At 39.8% G+C, this 16,190-nt stretch overlaps 1 protein-coding gene across 2 annotated transcripts in view; it reads right to left on the bottom strand.

The window, feature by feature from the left end:
• The window catches only part of PLCXD2 (phosphatidylinositol specific phospholipase C X domain containing 2), a 96,122-nt gene that overhangs the window by 9,788 nt on the left and 70,144 nt on the right, over positions 1–16,190 (bottom strand). For both annotated transcript variants that reach the window (XR_011164790.1, XM_069069823.1), the window contains exons 2-3: positions 14,042–14,502; positions 2,429–2,670 (exon numbers count right to left, since the gene is read on the bottom strand). Coding sequence is in view for 1 of the 2 variants with exons in the window: in XM_069069823.1 (XP_068925924.1) it covers positions 2,429–2,670; positions 14,042–14,502 (703 nt within the window). In the remaining variant the exon portion in view is untranslated. The remainder of the gene's footprint in view (positions 1–2,428; positions 2,671–14,041; positions 14,503–16,190) is intronic.

The following is a 16,190-nucleotide window of genomic DNA, read 5'->3' as shown; positions in this document are numbered from 1 at the left end:
GTGACTGGAAGGTCAATGCTTCCAGTCTCTATGCCCAGAGGACAAGTTAATCTCATACTACACTTAGCTATTTGGAATAATTTCTTTGCCAGAACTGCATATGCTTCCTTAGAGGACTCTAACTTGTCTTCTACATGGCTTCCTGTTTTGTGTCAATTGTATAATTCTTATAATGTCCCTGTGATCAATGGGGACTTGATGTGTCCATCTTTAGACCACTTAACATGAAGTAATCCATCCCATGGACAAGGGTATCCCACACTTTGGCATTATGTCCCTGTGATCAGGATGACTGTGTATTTAAATGATGCAGACTGAGAATGCAGAGCTTAAAAGGGACTGTGAGATCACTCTTTGTTATGAAATCATGTGTTTGCACCTAATTCGTCTTTCCAGCCTTGCTGTACATCACCCTCCACTCCCCCCTCCCCTTGCTTGGATAGAGCTAAACTGAACTCTTCTCTCTCCCAAGTCCCCTGGCTATGTACTCGATCTCTTCACACCTAAAATCTACCCTCTTTTTACCTCCTGATCATAGGAACACTTGGTTCCTTCAAGATGCAGTTTAAGTATCAACTTCTCCATGGAGTCTTTCTTGTTTACATCAGTCCTTCCCTCCCAAATCACCTTGTACTTAATCACTGAATGACAACAAATTATCTTCATAGTTATACTGTATGTACTTATATATGCCCTTGTGGTCTCATTCGTTTAAAAAAATATTGTATTTATATCTCTAGCACAGTGCTCAGCACATACTGAGTACTTAAAAATGGTTGTCAATTGATTAATCTAGTCCAATTCTTTCATTTTAGAGATGAGGAAGTTGAGTCCTAGGGAATTTAAGTGATTTATTTATGGGGCTACAGGTAGGGGCTTCTAGGTGGCACCATAGTGTACAAAGTGCTGGTCCTGGAGTGAGGAAGACTCATCTTCTGGAGTTCAAATCTGGTTTCAGACACTTACTAGCTATGTGACCCTAGGCAAGTCATTTAACCTCATTTGCCTCAGTTTCCTCATCTGTAAAATGAGCTGAAGGGGAAAATGGTAAACCACTCTAGTATCTTTGCCAATAAAACCCCAGGTGGGGTCATGATTGAAAAAATGACTGAACAGCAACAAATTATCTTCATAGGTATACTGTTATACTTCTATATGCCCTTGTCTCATTTGTTTATACACACATATAATATACATATATACACACAGACATATATGTAACATATATACACATAGACATATATAATATACATATAAATACATGGTGACATATATGTATATATGCATATAGATAGATAGCATTTGTGTCTCCAGCACAGTTCCCAGCACAAAGTGGATACTTAAAAATGATTGTTAATTGATTAATCTAGTTCAGTTCTTCATTTTAGAGATGAAGAAGTTGAGTCCTAGGAAAGTTAAGGTATTTATAAATGCTGCTACAGGTAAAAAGTTACCTCAGCCAGAATTTGAACCCAAGACTCTTCCAAGAAGCAATTATCTTTCCACTGTAACAGACTGCTACTTTCAACTTATAGTCATACAACTTTGTATTCCCTACATCTCTGGGAATGGGCAGGAATTTGCTGAGGGAGCTATTACAGCTTGTCCTTAGACCTTGTTGTCACTATTGAAGGGAGAAAGATTTCTTTGTTGTGTGGTTGGTCATGGGCCACTGGAGCAATGGTGTAATGGTAATGGTAATTTGAAGATCTTCCTACCCCTTAATAAGCCTAAGGGAATTTGAAGACCTTCCCTGCTTCAAAGATTTTTCCCTGCTCCCTAATAGGCTGAATGTAATCACATGGAGCCTATGGTAGGAGGAGTTTGCTGAAGGGTGGAGCAGAGCCCACAGGAAGCTGGGAATCAGAGTAGTTAGAGATGGAGGGAGGAGAGGACGTACGGAGGCTGACAGCTAGGCTTGTGAGTGTTGGCATATGGGAAGGCTAGAGGATGGTGTGGCTCTCTGTGCTGTTATGGTGTATTAACTTCTTTGTTACTATGATGGATTCAGATTTCTGGTTTGGGGACTGGATCTTCTGGTGTCTGAATAAATGTTTTGCTTATGTCTATATATGGAGAATCTGTTATATTTTGCAGTTGAGCACTATGCCAGCCTATTTCTAATCGCATTTGACTTTGAATATTGTTGGCACTACAAGTGACCAGATAGTAACTGGGCCACTCATCAGATGAGCACAGAGTATTTGCATAAGATGTTGTTGAAAAGACTCTACAAAGACACCATGCACACATTTTAGTGAAGTTTTAGAGTTCCTTCAGGCAGGATGACCCTGGCTCAGATATGAGGTTTATATTTACAAAGAAGGAATTCATAAAGTAGCATGGCTGGCATGCTGCTTTGTATGATTCAGTAATGTAAATAGGATTGTTGAAAAGCTTCACTTGTGGAACCAAAGCAAATACTTACCTGTGCACCAGTGTGTTCTTGAGGCCACCGACCAGACCTCGGGCAATGGTCTTCACTCTGGGTGTGAGAATAGCTTGGGAGACATGGAAAGCTCCACGGGGAGCTCTTTCACCAAGAGTTGTGTCTAAGAAGTGTATGAGTTTCCTCACGCATGTTGTATTGGCCCATGGTGCTGGAATTCTGTGTCCTGGCCACAGGAAGGGGTATTGCATGGCAAGGGGAGAATGGTAGAAAATAAGAACCTGAAATATGAAGAAACAGAGAGAAAGAAAAATGCAAGAAATTAGTGTGAGAATTGACAATTAGGTGGCTCAGTGGATAGAGCATAGGACCTGTAGTTAGGAACATCCTCGAGCTCAGATCTGGGCTTTGACAGTTCCCAGTTGTATGACCCTGGACAAGTCACTTAACTGCTGCCTGCCTCAGTTTCCTCATCTGTAAAATGGGGGCAACAATAGTATATACACTTCCCATAGAATTGCTATGAGAGTAAAATGAGAGAAATATAAGTGTAAAACACTTTGTTCTTAAAACACTCTATACATGCTAACTATCATTATATAAAACTGTCTACTATTATGAAAATTGAAGTCATTACTCTGGTTCGAAACTAAAGCTGATGGGGAAAGAAAAGCACTGGATAAGACCCATAACTAAGTATAAGCACATGTAGAACTTTTAGAATTATTACTCTTAAAATGAGCTAGCAAAACTAGCTGTGTGACCTTGGGCAAGTCACTTAACCCCAATTGCCCTACCTTCCCCCCTCCAAAAAGCAAAAAAAAAAAATTAGCTAGCAAACTAGTAGACTGACTTGTCAGCCATGACTATGGAGTTAATTTTAGGGAATATGTGTATAGGTAAAGGAGGACAGTGTAGTTAAAATTTCTTAGCTAAAACAGTTCTTAGAGACAATGAAGCCTTTAAGAATTTCATTTTTATGTGTTGGGAAGAAGGGGAAAAGTATTTATTAAGCACCTACTGCTTGCTAGGCACTGTGCTAAGAACTTCAAAAATGTCTCACTTAGTCCTCACAATACTGGGAGGTAGATGCTAGTATTATCCCCATTTTACAGCTGCAGAAACAATCAGACGCTGAATCACTTGCCTAAGATCACAAAGATAATCTGAGAGTGGAATTTGAACTCGGGTCTTTCTGACTTCAAGCCTGGTGCTCTGAGATATCTAGTTATGAGGGGCGGGGGTGGAGTTGCATTAAAGTTCCCTCCATGGAAGGTATTTGGGGATGGGCCTGGTGTCAGAGCTGGGAACAGGGAGGAAGAATCACATAAAATATGCTCAGAGATTATGCCCTGGGTGCTTCTGGCAAACGTAGGCGTGGGCCTCTTCTGCAACTAGAGATGTCTGGTTTGCAGCTACATCCCTTCCTTGTCCTAAGTCTTCTCCCATAACAGGAGGCTACATCAAAGAGGTCTGATCACCAAGCAGTGTGAGATGCCCTTGCAGGAGACTTTGAAGTGGGAGACAACTTCAGTCTTGCTTTCTTTTCTCCTCTCTTCTGACTGTGGTTTGAGACCCTCCCTTGGATTTCCTGTGAGAAAAGAGGGAAAGGAATTTCTTCTTCCTCTCTCCCCAGGGAAACAATGGTGGTTGCCCAAATATTGTTGCAAAAACATGTGCTAATTCAGGGATCTCATGCCTGGATTTTAAAACCTTAACTACCTTTCATATTTTGTGTTTCTTTCTATGAACATTTGTTGTTATTGTTCAGTTGTATCCAATTCTTTGTCTTGATTAGGCAAAGATACGCAAGTGGTCTGTTATTTCCTTCTCCAGCTCATTTTACAGATGAGGAAATTGAGGTTAAGTGACTTGCCCAGGGTCACACAACTAGTAAAAGATTTGGGGAAGATTTGAACTTGGGTCTTCCTGACTCCAGGCCCAGCACTCTATCTACTGTACTACCTAGGTGTTCTATGGACATAGGTTACTAAAAACTGATTAAGCTGAATTACCGTGGGCATTCGGGAGTTCGTGGGTTTGTTCAGTTGATTCTGGCTGCCCTATGTGAGGTGCTTCCTGGAGCAATATTTTATTTTATTTTTGCTTTTTGGAGGGGGCATACAGGGCAAATGGGGTTAAGTGACTTGCCCAAGGTCACATGGTTAGTAAGTGATAAGCCTCTGAGGCCACATTTGAACTCAGGTCTCCTGACTCCAGGGCCAGTGCTCTGTTCACTGAGTCAACTAGCTGCCCCCTGGTGCAATGTTTTTGAGAAGAAGATAACCATCTCCAGAACAATACATGAAAGTGGTATATCTGTTTTACAACCTCACAAAATGTTTCATGTTTTAATGATTTAGGCATCCACCTTCACCAAAGCATTTAACATGAGTCGTGGATTTGTGTTTCAAGTCTTTGTCAATGTGAATTTCTGAATCTTTTGTGTTTTAAGAATTTCTTTTGTGGTGGAGGAAATAAAAGCTGTTCTCTACTTTGTACATAGAGAACCTTTCTAAAAGAAACTCTTTGAGAGAGATCATAGAAATGAGACAGGGGGTCACCTCCAGTCATCCTGATCTATATTTTGCCACTGGACCCAGATGTCTCTGGAGGGAGAATGAGGCTCGTGACTTTGCACAGCCCTCCCTCACTTAAATCCAATTCACTTGCAAGTGACCTTCCTAATGTCATGATCCTCTTTGAGAATGAAGGACAAACAAGAAAGGAGACAAACCTAACCTTTGTTTAAAGTGATCATTCCCAGAGTTCTGCTCTAGGCTGGTGTTGGAATGAATCAGAGATAATGAGAAAGAAGGTGACTTCCTCCTTTGGGTCCAGGCTTCCCCAAGACTGATTTCTATTTGTGTGATCTCTGATCTGAGGCCCTTAGATGGGAGAGGGTTTCCTATCTCCCTTAGCAATGGGTCTATTGTAACACATGGATTAAAATCCAAACAAACACAAACTGAGGCCTAGAAAGATTATGGGGGGGGGGGCAGTTAGGTGGCACAGTGAGTAAAGTGCCGGCCCTAGAGTCGGGAGGACCCTGATTCGGTTCCTGCCTCAGACACTTAACACCCACACAAAAAAACTAGCTGTGTAACCTATGGGCAAGTTACTTAACCCCAATTGCCCTCCAAAAGGCAAAAAAAAAAAAAAAGATTACAAAGTTACTTTCTCCAAGTCCCATGGTTTAGTTGCTAGCGGACTTACTTAAGGGTTCAAACTCTTAGACTAGTACCCTAGGATTTGTTCTGGTTAAAACATTTCAGTTTTGTCATAGTTTTCTAGAAGGATTACTCTTTATGAAAAAATGGGGCTAGAGGAGGGGGCGGGGTGAGGGCAACTGAATATGTTCTCAGGAAAGGGCTTGTCTCTAAAAACCTATCAGAAAGTCCAAGAGTCCCATTAGTATGCTTATAACAGCAGCAATGCCCTCTCCTGGAAGGAATGCAAGTCTGTTTACATGACTTGCTCTCCAAATGCCTGCTAGCTTGGCAGAGAGAATAATCTTCCAGGTGTGGAAATAGGAATGTTCTGACTGATTTGACTGTCTGGGCATTAAGCTAATGATTAAGGTGCTTGAGTAAACTGTTCTGAATGCTAAGTACAGAAGATCCTTGAAGAGTGGATACTTCATTATGCCAGGAGGTCAATTAGACTGGAAATGCTTTTTAAAAAATGTTTCTGAATAATTGATTGCTAATGACATCTGTGGTAAATATGCATTTTAATTAGGTTAACCACATGATCTTCAGAAATGGTTCCTTCAGAGCCTGGGGAGGGGCTTCTTTCTCCAAATAGTCATAGTTTTTGTTCAAGGGTTCAATACTTTTAGCATAATCTCTTAAAGGAGAATGATCTATTAAGTAGTATACTGGAAAAATCAGAAGACCATATGAGCATTGTGCCTTACATAGAGTATATACTTAATGAAAGCATGCTGAATTTATTTAAATAAGACCACATTATAGATTCTCTGAATAATAATAACCAATATTTACATAATGCTTTAAAGTCAGCAAAATGTTTTCCTCATAAAGTTAGAATGGACCTTATAGAACACTAACTTTTTAATCTTGATCTGTATGACCTTGAGCAACCATTTAATTTACCTAGGTCTCAGTTTCCTCATCGGTATAATAAAGGGCAGCTAGGTGGTTCAGTGGTTAGAGCACCAGGAGTCAGTAAGACTCATTTTCCTGAGTTCAAATCTGGACTCTGACACTTACTAGCTGTGTGACCCTGGGCAAGTCACCTAACCCTGTTTACCTGTTTCCTCATCTGTCAAATGAGTTGTAGAAGGAAATGGCAAACCACTCCAGCATCTTTGCCAAGAAATCCCTAAATGGGGTCACAAAGAGTCAGACATGATTGAAACAACTGAACAACAACAAAAAATAAAGGCTTTGAACTACATCCTCTGAATCTTTCTGATTCTAGAACTCTGAATCTAATTGCCATACAAGGTTAGCAATTCTGTCTAGCTTGCTAGCTAAGGGCTGTAGGAGTTACAGATCTACGGCTATTTCACCTTTTGCTCTACAACATAAAATCCAAGTAAATTCAATTTAAAACTGATTTATTAATTGTCCACTATGGGACAGACAATGGTACTCATCACTGGGAACATAGACATTTCACACTAGGCTGCACTCCTGGACTTCTTTAGACTCATCATCGCACGAGGTCACAACTCAAAAACTCATACTCCTTAGGACTTCCTCCCTCGAAGGTCCCTCCCTCCTTCTGATGGGAAGGAATGGGGGGGGGGGGCTCTTTCCTGATTTTCCACTTAAGGAGGGCACCCAGAGCAGCAATTTCATTTTTCACTGGATGGGCTCCTGACTTCATCACACCCCACTAACTGACTTAATCCTCCTTCTTCCTATTTCAGCTTATTGTTAAGTGTTTTCTTCCTCCATTAGATTGTGAGTTCCTAGAGATGGGTTTGGAGGGTTAGGAGGGAAGGAGGATTTGGGTCTAAGTATCTGAAGGGCTGTACTATGGATAAAGGACTAGAATTGTTCTGTCTGGCCTCAGAGGACAGAATTGAAGTACCAGGCAGAAACAGAAAAGGGTCCATTTCTGTGTGATGTCAGGATAACCTTCCCAACGATCAGAACAGTCCAAAAGTGAAATAGGTTGTTTTGACAGGGGATCCATCCCTTCTCCTTAGAGGTCTTCAAGCAGGAGTTGGATGATCATGTATCAAATATGTACTAGTAGGGATTCCTTTACTATAATGGTTAGCCTAGATGACGGCCAAGGTCCCTTCCAACTCTCAAGTTCTATGCTGCAATGGCCTGGTTCTGCAAACCTGAGAAGCTGTGTGACTTTGGGCAGGTCATATAACTTCTCTTGTTCCTTATGTCTTCATCTATAAAATGAGGAGATTAGGGGCAGGTAAGTGGTGCAGTGAATAGAGCACTGGCCCTGGAGTTAGGAGGACCTGAGTTCAAATATGAACTCAGACACTTGACACACTAGCTGTGTGACCTTGGTCAAGTCACTTAACCCCAATTGCCTTACCTCCCCTCAAAAAAAAAAACGAGGAGATGTATCCCTTCTCCTGCAGGACAGCCTTTCTCTATCCCCCTCAATTCTAGTGCTTTGCCTCTGCTGATTATTTCCAATTGATCATTAGCCAGTTATCATATGTGAAAATTATGTATGCATATATAGATACATATATATGTAAACAACTAAGTACAAAGGAGAGGTATTGATATAGATTAGAGATAGATATAGAGATGGATTATTAGACAGATAGATATATGTATCTATCTTATTTGTACCTAATTGTACCACAGTTTAATCAGGGACACAACATGCAAAAAACTAGGCACAAACAAGATATAGACCAGAGGGTGGGGAATCTGAGGCCTGGAGGCCACCTGTGGCCCTCTAGGTCCTCAAGTGTGGCCCTTTGACTGAATCTTGGATTCAGTTGAGGACCTAGACGGTCACATGTGACCTCGAGGTTGCAGGTTCCTCACCCCTGATATAAACAGTTATCTACAAATCTATAGCTATTTGTCTATGTCTTGTTTGTACCTAATTGTTTGCATGTTGTCTTTCTTATTAAGCTGCAAGTTCCTTGAAAGAAGGAACTATCTTTTACCTTTCTTTATATTCTCAATACTTAGACTTACTGATTCTTTGCCTATACTTCACTATTAGCAAAAAAATAAATAAATAAATCTAGCTTGTTCCTGTTTCTTTGTCTTTGCTTATAAGTAAATTCTTTTCTCATCTAAAATTTTCTTTTAGATCTTGCTTAACATCACTTATTCTCTTTTTTATTTTTAATTATTTTTTTTGCTTTTTGGAGTGGGGAGGTCAACGTAATTGGGGTTAAGTGACTTGCCCAAGGTCACATGACTATTACGTGTTACGTGTCTGAGGCTGAATTTGAACTCAGGTCCTCCTGACTCCCAGGGCTCATGCTCTATTCACTGCACCACCTAGGTGCCCCAACATCACTTATTGTAAGAAATTTTCTCTAGAAACTTTCTAAAGAAATCAGTGGATGGGGAAGCAAGAAGGGAAGAAGTCTTCCTGGGGAAAAAATGGGACAAGAGTCAGAATTTAAAACGATGACATTCACCAACAAATAATATTCCTTTCTTTTATGAGTAAGCCCATCTTCCACATCTGTAAACTGCTCGTCTATTGCTTTGTTGTGGTTCTTTAGTTGTTCCTTGTGTCTCTCCAAGGAGCCCCAAAACTTCCTTGAGGCAACGATTGAGTCTTCTAATTCAATTCTAACTGTGCCAACTGAAGCATCCCCCTGTACTCTCTATCTATGTAACGGGAGCTTGCTTGGTGGAAGAATGAAAGATAACTGCTTGGTGAAGAGTCCTTGCCACCAGACTATACAAAGAAATATGTCGTAGCTCTTAGGTACAAGGTCCCATTAGGTGAAACTTTTTTTTTACTTTGTTAACCAACATAGGGACAATCCTTCCCTAGCAGTCTCTTTTTGGTGGGACAACACCAAAGAGAAGTAAGTGCTTCTTCTGAAGTAAACTAATTTTGTCATTAAAAAAAATAAGTTAATGAGAGAGAAACATGAAAGGAAGAAGGCTTTCAGGGGAAAAATGGGGGCAAAATTTAAATTGATGACACCAACAAATAATTTTCCTTTTTTATACTTCTTAGGAGAGAATAGAAACCCTATTTACCATGATCTATTTTATTTACAACTGGAAAAGTGTTTCACAGTTAAACAGATAGTAATAATAATAATAATGACAATATATCATATTTACTGCTGTTTGTTCACTAAGCAACTGGATTATTGAAAGCATGAAAACAAATTGCACAGGTCTATCTAAAAATGATTACCTCTTCACTTTAAAAGAAATACAATATCAATGCCCAGCTTGAAAATACTACAAACCAGACTGCTTTAAAAAAAAAATTTAAATTAAAATAAAAAAAAAAAACTTTTCACAAGATAAAGGCTATACTCTAAAAGTCCTGCAGAGGGCAGGCTTCCCCCTATTCCTGTGTATCCATGGTCCATACTGGCTGCTGTTCCTGAATTATTCAATGGAATTATTAGGTCAAAAGGTATGATAATTTTTGTTTCTTTTATGGTGTATTGTCAGTCTGTTTAAAAAAAAAATTCTACTAGTTTTCCATTCCAGGAGAAATGGATGTCTATCTGTTTCTCCATAGCCCTGCCACCAATGGGCTACATTGCCTTTATTTTCTTTCAACTTAATTGATGAGAGGTAATATCACAGTTATTCTTATTTACATCTCTTATTAATTTATATATATTTATCTCTTATTTATATCTATATATTATTATTATTATAGAGATTGAACTTTTTTTAATGATTAGGAGCAATTTGTCTTTTCTCTCTTGTATTCTCTGCTTATATTCTTTGACCATTCATTTGGATGCTTCTGTTAATCTGTCTGTGAACAAATGGACAATCACTGGCATATGTAATCTGAAAAAGCTGAGGAAAGGCTAGGTAATCTCTGCTGTATCTGAATGTCTCCTTTCCCAATATTCTGATATCAACCTAACCAATCAAAGCAAATTTTCATTAGGCCTGCCCTCCTTTTCTGAAGACAGCAAGATCTAGACCTGGGTAAGGAGGTATATTTAACTGAGTTCCTCAGCAGACTGGGCTTTCTCTGCTGATGACCATTCCTAGATATAGGTAAAAATCCCTTCTCTCTAGGGGTTCCCCTGAACCTATCTGAAACCCAAGAGAAGTCTCAGAATGGATCCTCCTACTTTAGCTGTACTTTAGATCAGGGATAGACAATCACTATCAGGAGATAGCGTTTTTAAAAAGCAATTGATACTGACCCTGACTTACTACCTTTGTGATTTTGGAAAAAAACACTTAACCTCTCTGAATCTCAGCAGCTTTATTTCTTAAGAGTTTGAATACTGCATTCTGTTTTGATTATCTCAAAGGTATTGTGAGGATCAAATGAAATAATGGGTGTAAAAATACTTTGTATGATCAAAAGAAATAAACAAATGTATTCATAATTATTGTTAATATTAATACCAATCATTTTAATTTCATTGACAGTGGAGTACAGAGGGGGTACAGCATCCTGGAAAGTCTCTGGGTACTGAGCCCTTAGGAAGCCACTAGGTGGCGGGGTAGATAGCATGCCATACTTGGAATTAGAAAGAATAAAGCTTAAATTATCTGTCAGACATTTAATAGCTATGTCCCTGAGAAAATTATTTATTTTCTTTTAGCCTCAGTTTCCCCATCTATAAAATGCAGCTCAAGCTAGCATTTCATATGTTGTGAAATGAGATCAAATGAGATAATGTATGTAAAGAGCTTTGCGAACATTATAAATGCTATATGGGGCGGCAGTGAATACAACAACGACCCTGAAGTCAGGAGGACCTGAGTTCTAATCTGGCCTCAGACACTATTAAGTACTATAAGGTAATTATTTACTAGCCGTGTGACCTTGGGCAAGTCACTTAACCCCAATTGCCCTGCCTTCCACCTCCAAAAATAAATAAAATAAAATGGTATATAAATGTTAGGGGCAGCTAGTTGGAACAGTGGATAGAGCATCAGGCCTAAAGTTAGGATGACCTGAATTGAAATCTGGTCTCAGATACTTACTAGTTGTATGACCCTGGGCAAGTCACCCAACCTTGTTTGACTCAGTTTCACCATGAGCCGGAAAAGGAAATGACAAACCACTCCAGTACTTCTGCCAAGAAAACCCCAAATTGGGTCATGAGTCAGACGTGACTGAAATGATTCAACAACATAAATGTTAGCTATTATTATGTCCTTCTAGTCCTGGGCTTCTTCAGAATGGCCTTTTCTTCTTTGCTCTTTCTCTCCACTTCCCATTGCTCCATGCCAAGGAGTATATAAAGAGACTTAAAAAACCCCACTAATGAATGGATGATAGATTCAGCACTTATCAGTTGTCACTAATTAACAGTACCCTGATGAAGATTATTTGCCTTCCAGATGATGCTGAGTTTGAGACATATGGTGGCTCTCGAGCTTGTTCAGATGGTGAGAAGAATGATCAGTCATCCAAGTTGGAAGGCATAAGGGATAGTAATGGGGGAGGATGACAGGGCACCAGAGAGGAACTTTAGCTCTAGCTGTTGCGGGCTATGCTACTCAGATGTATTTGAAATGCCAAATAGGTTAGCAATGCCTATTCTACTCCAAGACTTGTTCATCTTGGTCTCTGTCACAATTTATAGTCCAAGAGGACTAAAGCTGCTCTAGGGTGGAAATCATTTATGTCCGATATCTTAAACTTGTCTTTTGGGCAAACATCTCTCTATGTCTTTGTTGTTCTGTTGTTTTAATCATGTCCACCTCTTTGTTGACCCAATTTGGGGTTTTCTTGGCAGAGATATTGGAGTGGTTTAGCATTTCCTTCTCCAGTTCATTTTACAAATGAGGAAGATGAGGCAAACAGGGTTAAGTGACTTGTCTAGGGTCATACAGCTAGTAAGTAACTAAGATTGGATTTGAACTTAGGTCTTCCTGACTCTAGGCCTAGTGCAATCTGCTATGCCAACTGGCTCTTCTATGTATTGCACTGGCCTATCAATAATTTTCTTTTCAATTACAAATAATGATAGCATGAAACTCTTTGAGCATATGGCTATTTTTTGGGGGCGTTGTTTCTGATCACATTATTAGGATATGTTCCCAATAATAGAATTATTAGGTCAAAGTACATGATTGTTTTTGCAACTTCTATTATGTATTTCTAGATTGCTTACCAAAGTAATTCTGTTCGTGATGTCTCTAGCACTCTAGAAAGAGTGAACCTGGCGCAACCCTGCCAGTACTGGGTTTCATTACCTTTAAGATTTTTTTAACAATTTGGTTGTTATGAGGTAGAATTTCAAGGTTATTTTAATTTGCATCTTTTTTTGGGTACTTTTCCTATTGTTGTTATTAGTGAGGTACAATTTTTTCAAATGATTATGAATAATTTATAATTTCTCTTTTCATATTCTTTGGCCATTTACTTTGATGTTTATATTAAACTATCTGTGAGAAAGGGGACAATACTTGGCATATGTTCTCTATTTCAAAAGGAAGAGGAAAGGCTAGAAAATTAAACCCTTTCTGAATATCACTGTCTTCAATCTCATCACATCATTCTATCAATGTCCTTATGTCAACCCATATCTACCCTAGGTTACATATCACTTAAACCCAATATCCTAAACATGTCCAAACCTATGAGCAAATAGGTATGTCTTAGACTGGCCTCTGAATTGGTATAAGGAAGCTGCTGGTGGCCCAGTGGATTGAGTGCTGGGGCCTGGACTCAAGACAACCTGAATTCAAATCTGGCCTCAGACACTTACTAGCTGTATTAGTCTTGGTGAGTCCCTTAACCTCTGTTTGCCTCAGTTTTCTGAGCTGTAAAATGGGGAAAAGAATAGCATCTACCTTGCAGGGCTGTTGTAAAGTTGAAATGAAACAATATTTGTAAAAACTGTTTAGCACAGTATAGCATAGAGTAGGTATTATGTAGATGCTTAGTCCTTTCTCTTACCCTTCCTATGGGGTAGCCATTAGGGGCTAGAGTGCTCTTAAAAGCTGGTTAACTGGTACAATGCCTAGAAGTAGGTGAGATAGTATGGGAAAATAATACTTATCATTTATTAATATTGTTCGAGCCTAGCTCTATGTAGCTAAAAAATTAACTCAAAAGCTTATCATAGAGGTCTCAGAGAGATTTAAGGGAAGCCAGATGACTATAAGGCATGCTTAGAGTCTATTCAGTGCTTTTTTGGGTTCCTCCCAAAGATTGTTTTGGATTTCCTCAATTGTATAAACACACCTGTTAATATACATCTCTAAATGTTCTTCTCAGGACAGTTCCTATGGCCTACATGAGGCCAATCAGGCAAATGTCTTTATGCCCTTGCCTGAACCCTATATATTACAATCTCACAAAGATTCAGCAGGGAGCTACCCTGCTTCTGGCCCTCTCTTCTGCCAAATTACCAAATAAATTTCTTTCTAAAACTGTATCAGATTTTGGGGTTTGTTCTTGTGACTAACAATAGCAATAGCTGATTTTTACTGGAGGCCTGGTCCAAGACAGATACAATACCCCTCCAAATACTACTTGGTGTCTTTTACCCACCTGGCATTTTTTCTCCCACAGAGTATGCAGGGTCACATTCTCTACTCTCTCAGATGGGAATAGCTTGGTTCCAAATGCCTCCTGGATCCGTTGAATCAGGTGTTCGTGGTGGGCATCATCCATGGCATAGAAGTGGTTGAAGTCCAGGAAGACAACTTCTTTGGGGTGCTGTGTGAGGAAAGAGTTGATTTCCATCAACCCCTCCCAGACTTTGATGCCAAAAAGACCATGGATGAAGTAGATCTCCCGGTCAGCATCACCAGGCTTGGATGACACACGCAGGTCAAAGTAGCGAATCCCTGCCTCTAGCTGCTCCCTGAATGTCAGATTCTGCGTCACAGACCATTTCTTCATCAGCTTTTTAACAAAGGAGATCCTGGCAAGACGCTTGATAGCCGTAGTTTGGTCTGGTCCCACGGGAGACTTTTCATCTACCCAGTAGCTGAAAGAATCATGGGACCCTAAAGAAAGAAAGAATTAAACAGGTGATAAATGTTGAAAGCAGCAAATATATACTTCTCATAGTCAATGTGTTCCTCCTCCTTACCCCAAGATAAAAGGTCACAGCATACTAATCTTGTCTTAGGGGCAGCTAGGTGGTACAATGGATAGAGTACTGGCCCTGGAGTGAGGAAGACCTGAGTTCAAATCCTTAGATACTTATTAGCTGTGTGACTCTGGGAAAAATCACTTAAACCTCTTTCTTTCAGTTTCCTCATCTGTAAAAAAGAGCTGGAGAAAGAAATGGCAAACGACTTTAGTATCTTTGCCAAGAAAACTCCAAATGGGTTGTGAAGGGTTGGGTGTGACTGAACAACAATAAAAAGCAATCTTTTCTTATCCTCTCACCCATCTCTAACCATAGAATCTAGTGGGACAAAACTTCAGAGATCATCTAATTGAACTCCGTCACTTTCCATATGAAGAAACTAAGAGGCAGAGAGATGAAGTTCACTTTCACAGAGTCATACAGGCAATCTGTAGCAGATCTCAGGAGAAATGACCTTCGATTCCAAATATGGTGACCTTTCTTGAATGAATGAATAAGCATTTATTAAGTATTTAATATGTGCCAAACATTGTGCTAACCTTGGGGGAAAGGAAGGGAATAATCATTTATGTGACACTTACTGTATGCTGGGCACTGTGCTAAGCATTTTTACAAATACTATCTCATTTGATTTTTATAACAACCCTGCAAGGGAGGTGCCATTCTCATTCTCATTTTATACTCGAGGAAACTAAAGCAAATGGAGATTAAGTGGCTTGTACAGTGTTGTAGCAGCAACCACAGCAGCATACACAAGATGGCTGCTAGCATAGGTTTCTTAGATCTGCTTTACTAGGAAATATAGCTGTTTAAGGGGTCAACAATATTTTTAAATTACATTCACTAGTTCAGGGGAAAAGTCAGTACCCTGAACTTCAGAGAAAATATAAACAGAGAAAATGTAAGCAGAGAAATCAAGACCAACAGACAGGACTCTGACTGCCTGGACCAACTATACACTTTACATACATCCCTGAATGGAGAGAGCCTTTACATCTGAGTAGTCAGTGAGTTCTGAGCCTATGGCTACTCAGAATCCCAACTAGGGAATCCCAAGATCCTTCTCATAATCAAAACCCCAAGGCAAAATACCAGCTCAGAGTATGTAAACATTTCTCAGAGCCAGAAGGTATCACAGCCCTCATGACAGTGCCTAATTAGAAATTAGCAAAAGGTGTGAAAACCTTCCTATAAGCAAGCCTCCCCTAAGCAAGCTTCCCTTAATGGGTGCACATGAGGCCTACTAATGGGTGGAGAAGATCTTAAATCCCATCAATGTTACAAATGTCACTCCTAGGAAGCTTCTAGGTTGGATTTGGACTAACGTCTTGCTAATCCAGGTCCGGCACTCTATCCACTGGACCACCAACTGCCTCTGGGGATAGAAAAAGTAGGATAGGTTCCTGTTCTCAAGGAGCTCCCACTCTTATTGAGGGAGACAACACATTAAAAAAAACCAACTACTTCTTCATGGGGCAGAGTGAAAAGTCCAGAAATCTTAACAGTTCAATGGTAGAGCTAATAGCCAAGCTGAGAGATCCTTAAGTTACTATGGGAGGTAAGATGACAGTACCAGATATCTGTAGAGCACAGAGGCAG

The sequence above is a fragment of the Petaurus breviceps genome, unplaced genomic scaffold (genome assembly GCF_028583685.1).
Source record: "Petaurus breviceps papuanus isolate PSGF00001 unplaced genomic scaffold, PetGlider_PUasm1.0 90792, whole genome shotgun sequence".
NCBI lineage: Eukaryota > Metazoa > Chordata > Mammalia > Diprotodontia > Petauridae > Petaurus > Petaurus breviceps.
This window is presented reverse-complemented; position numbering and strand designations above follow the sequence as displayed.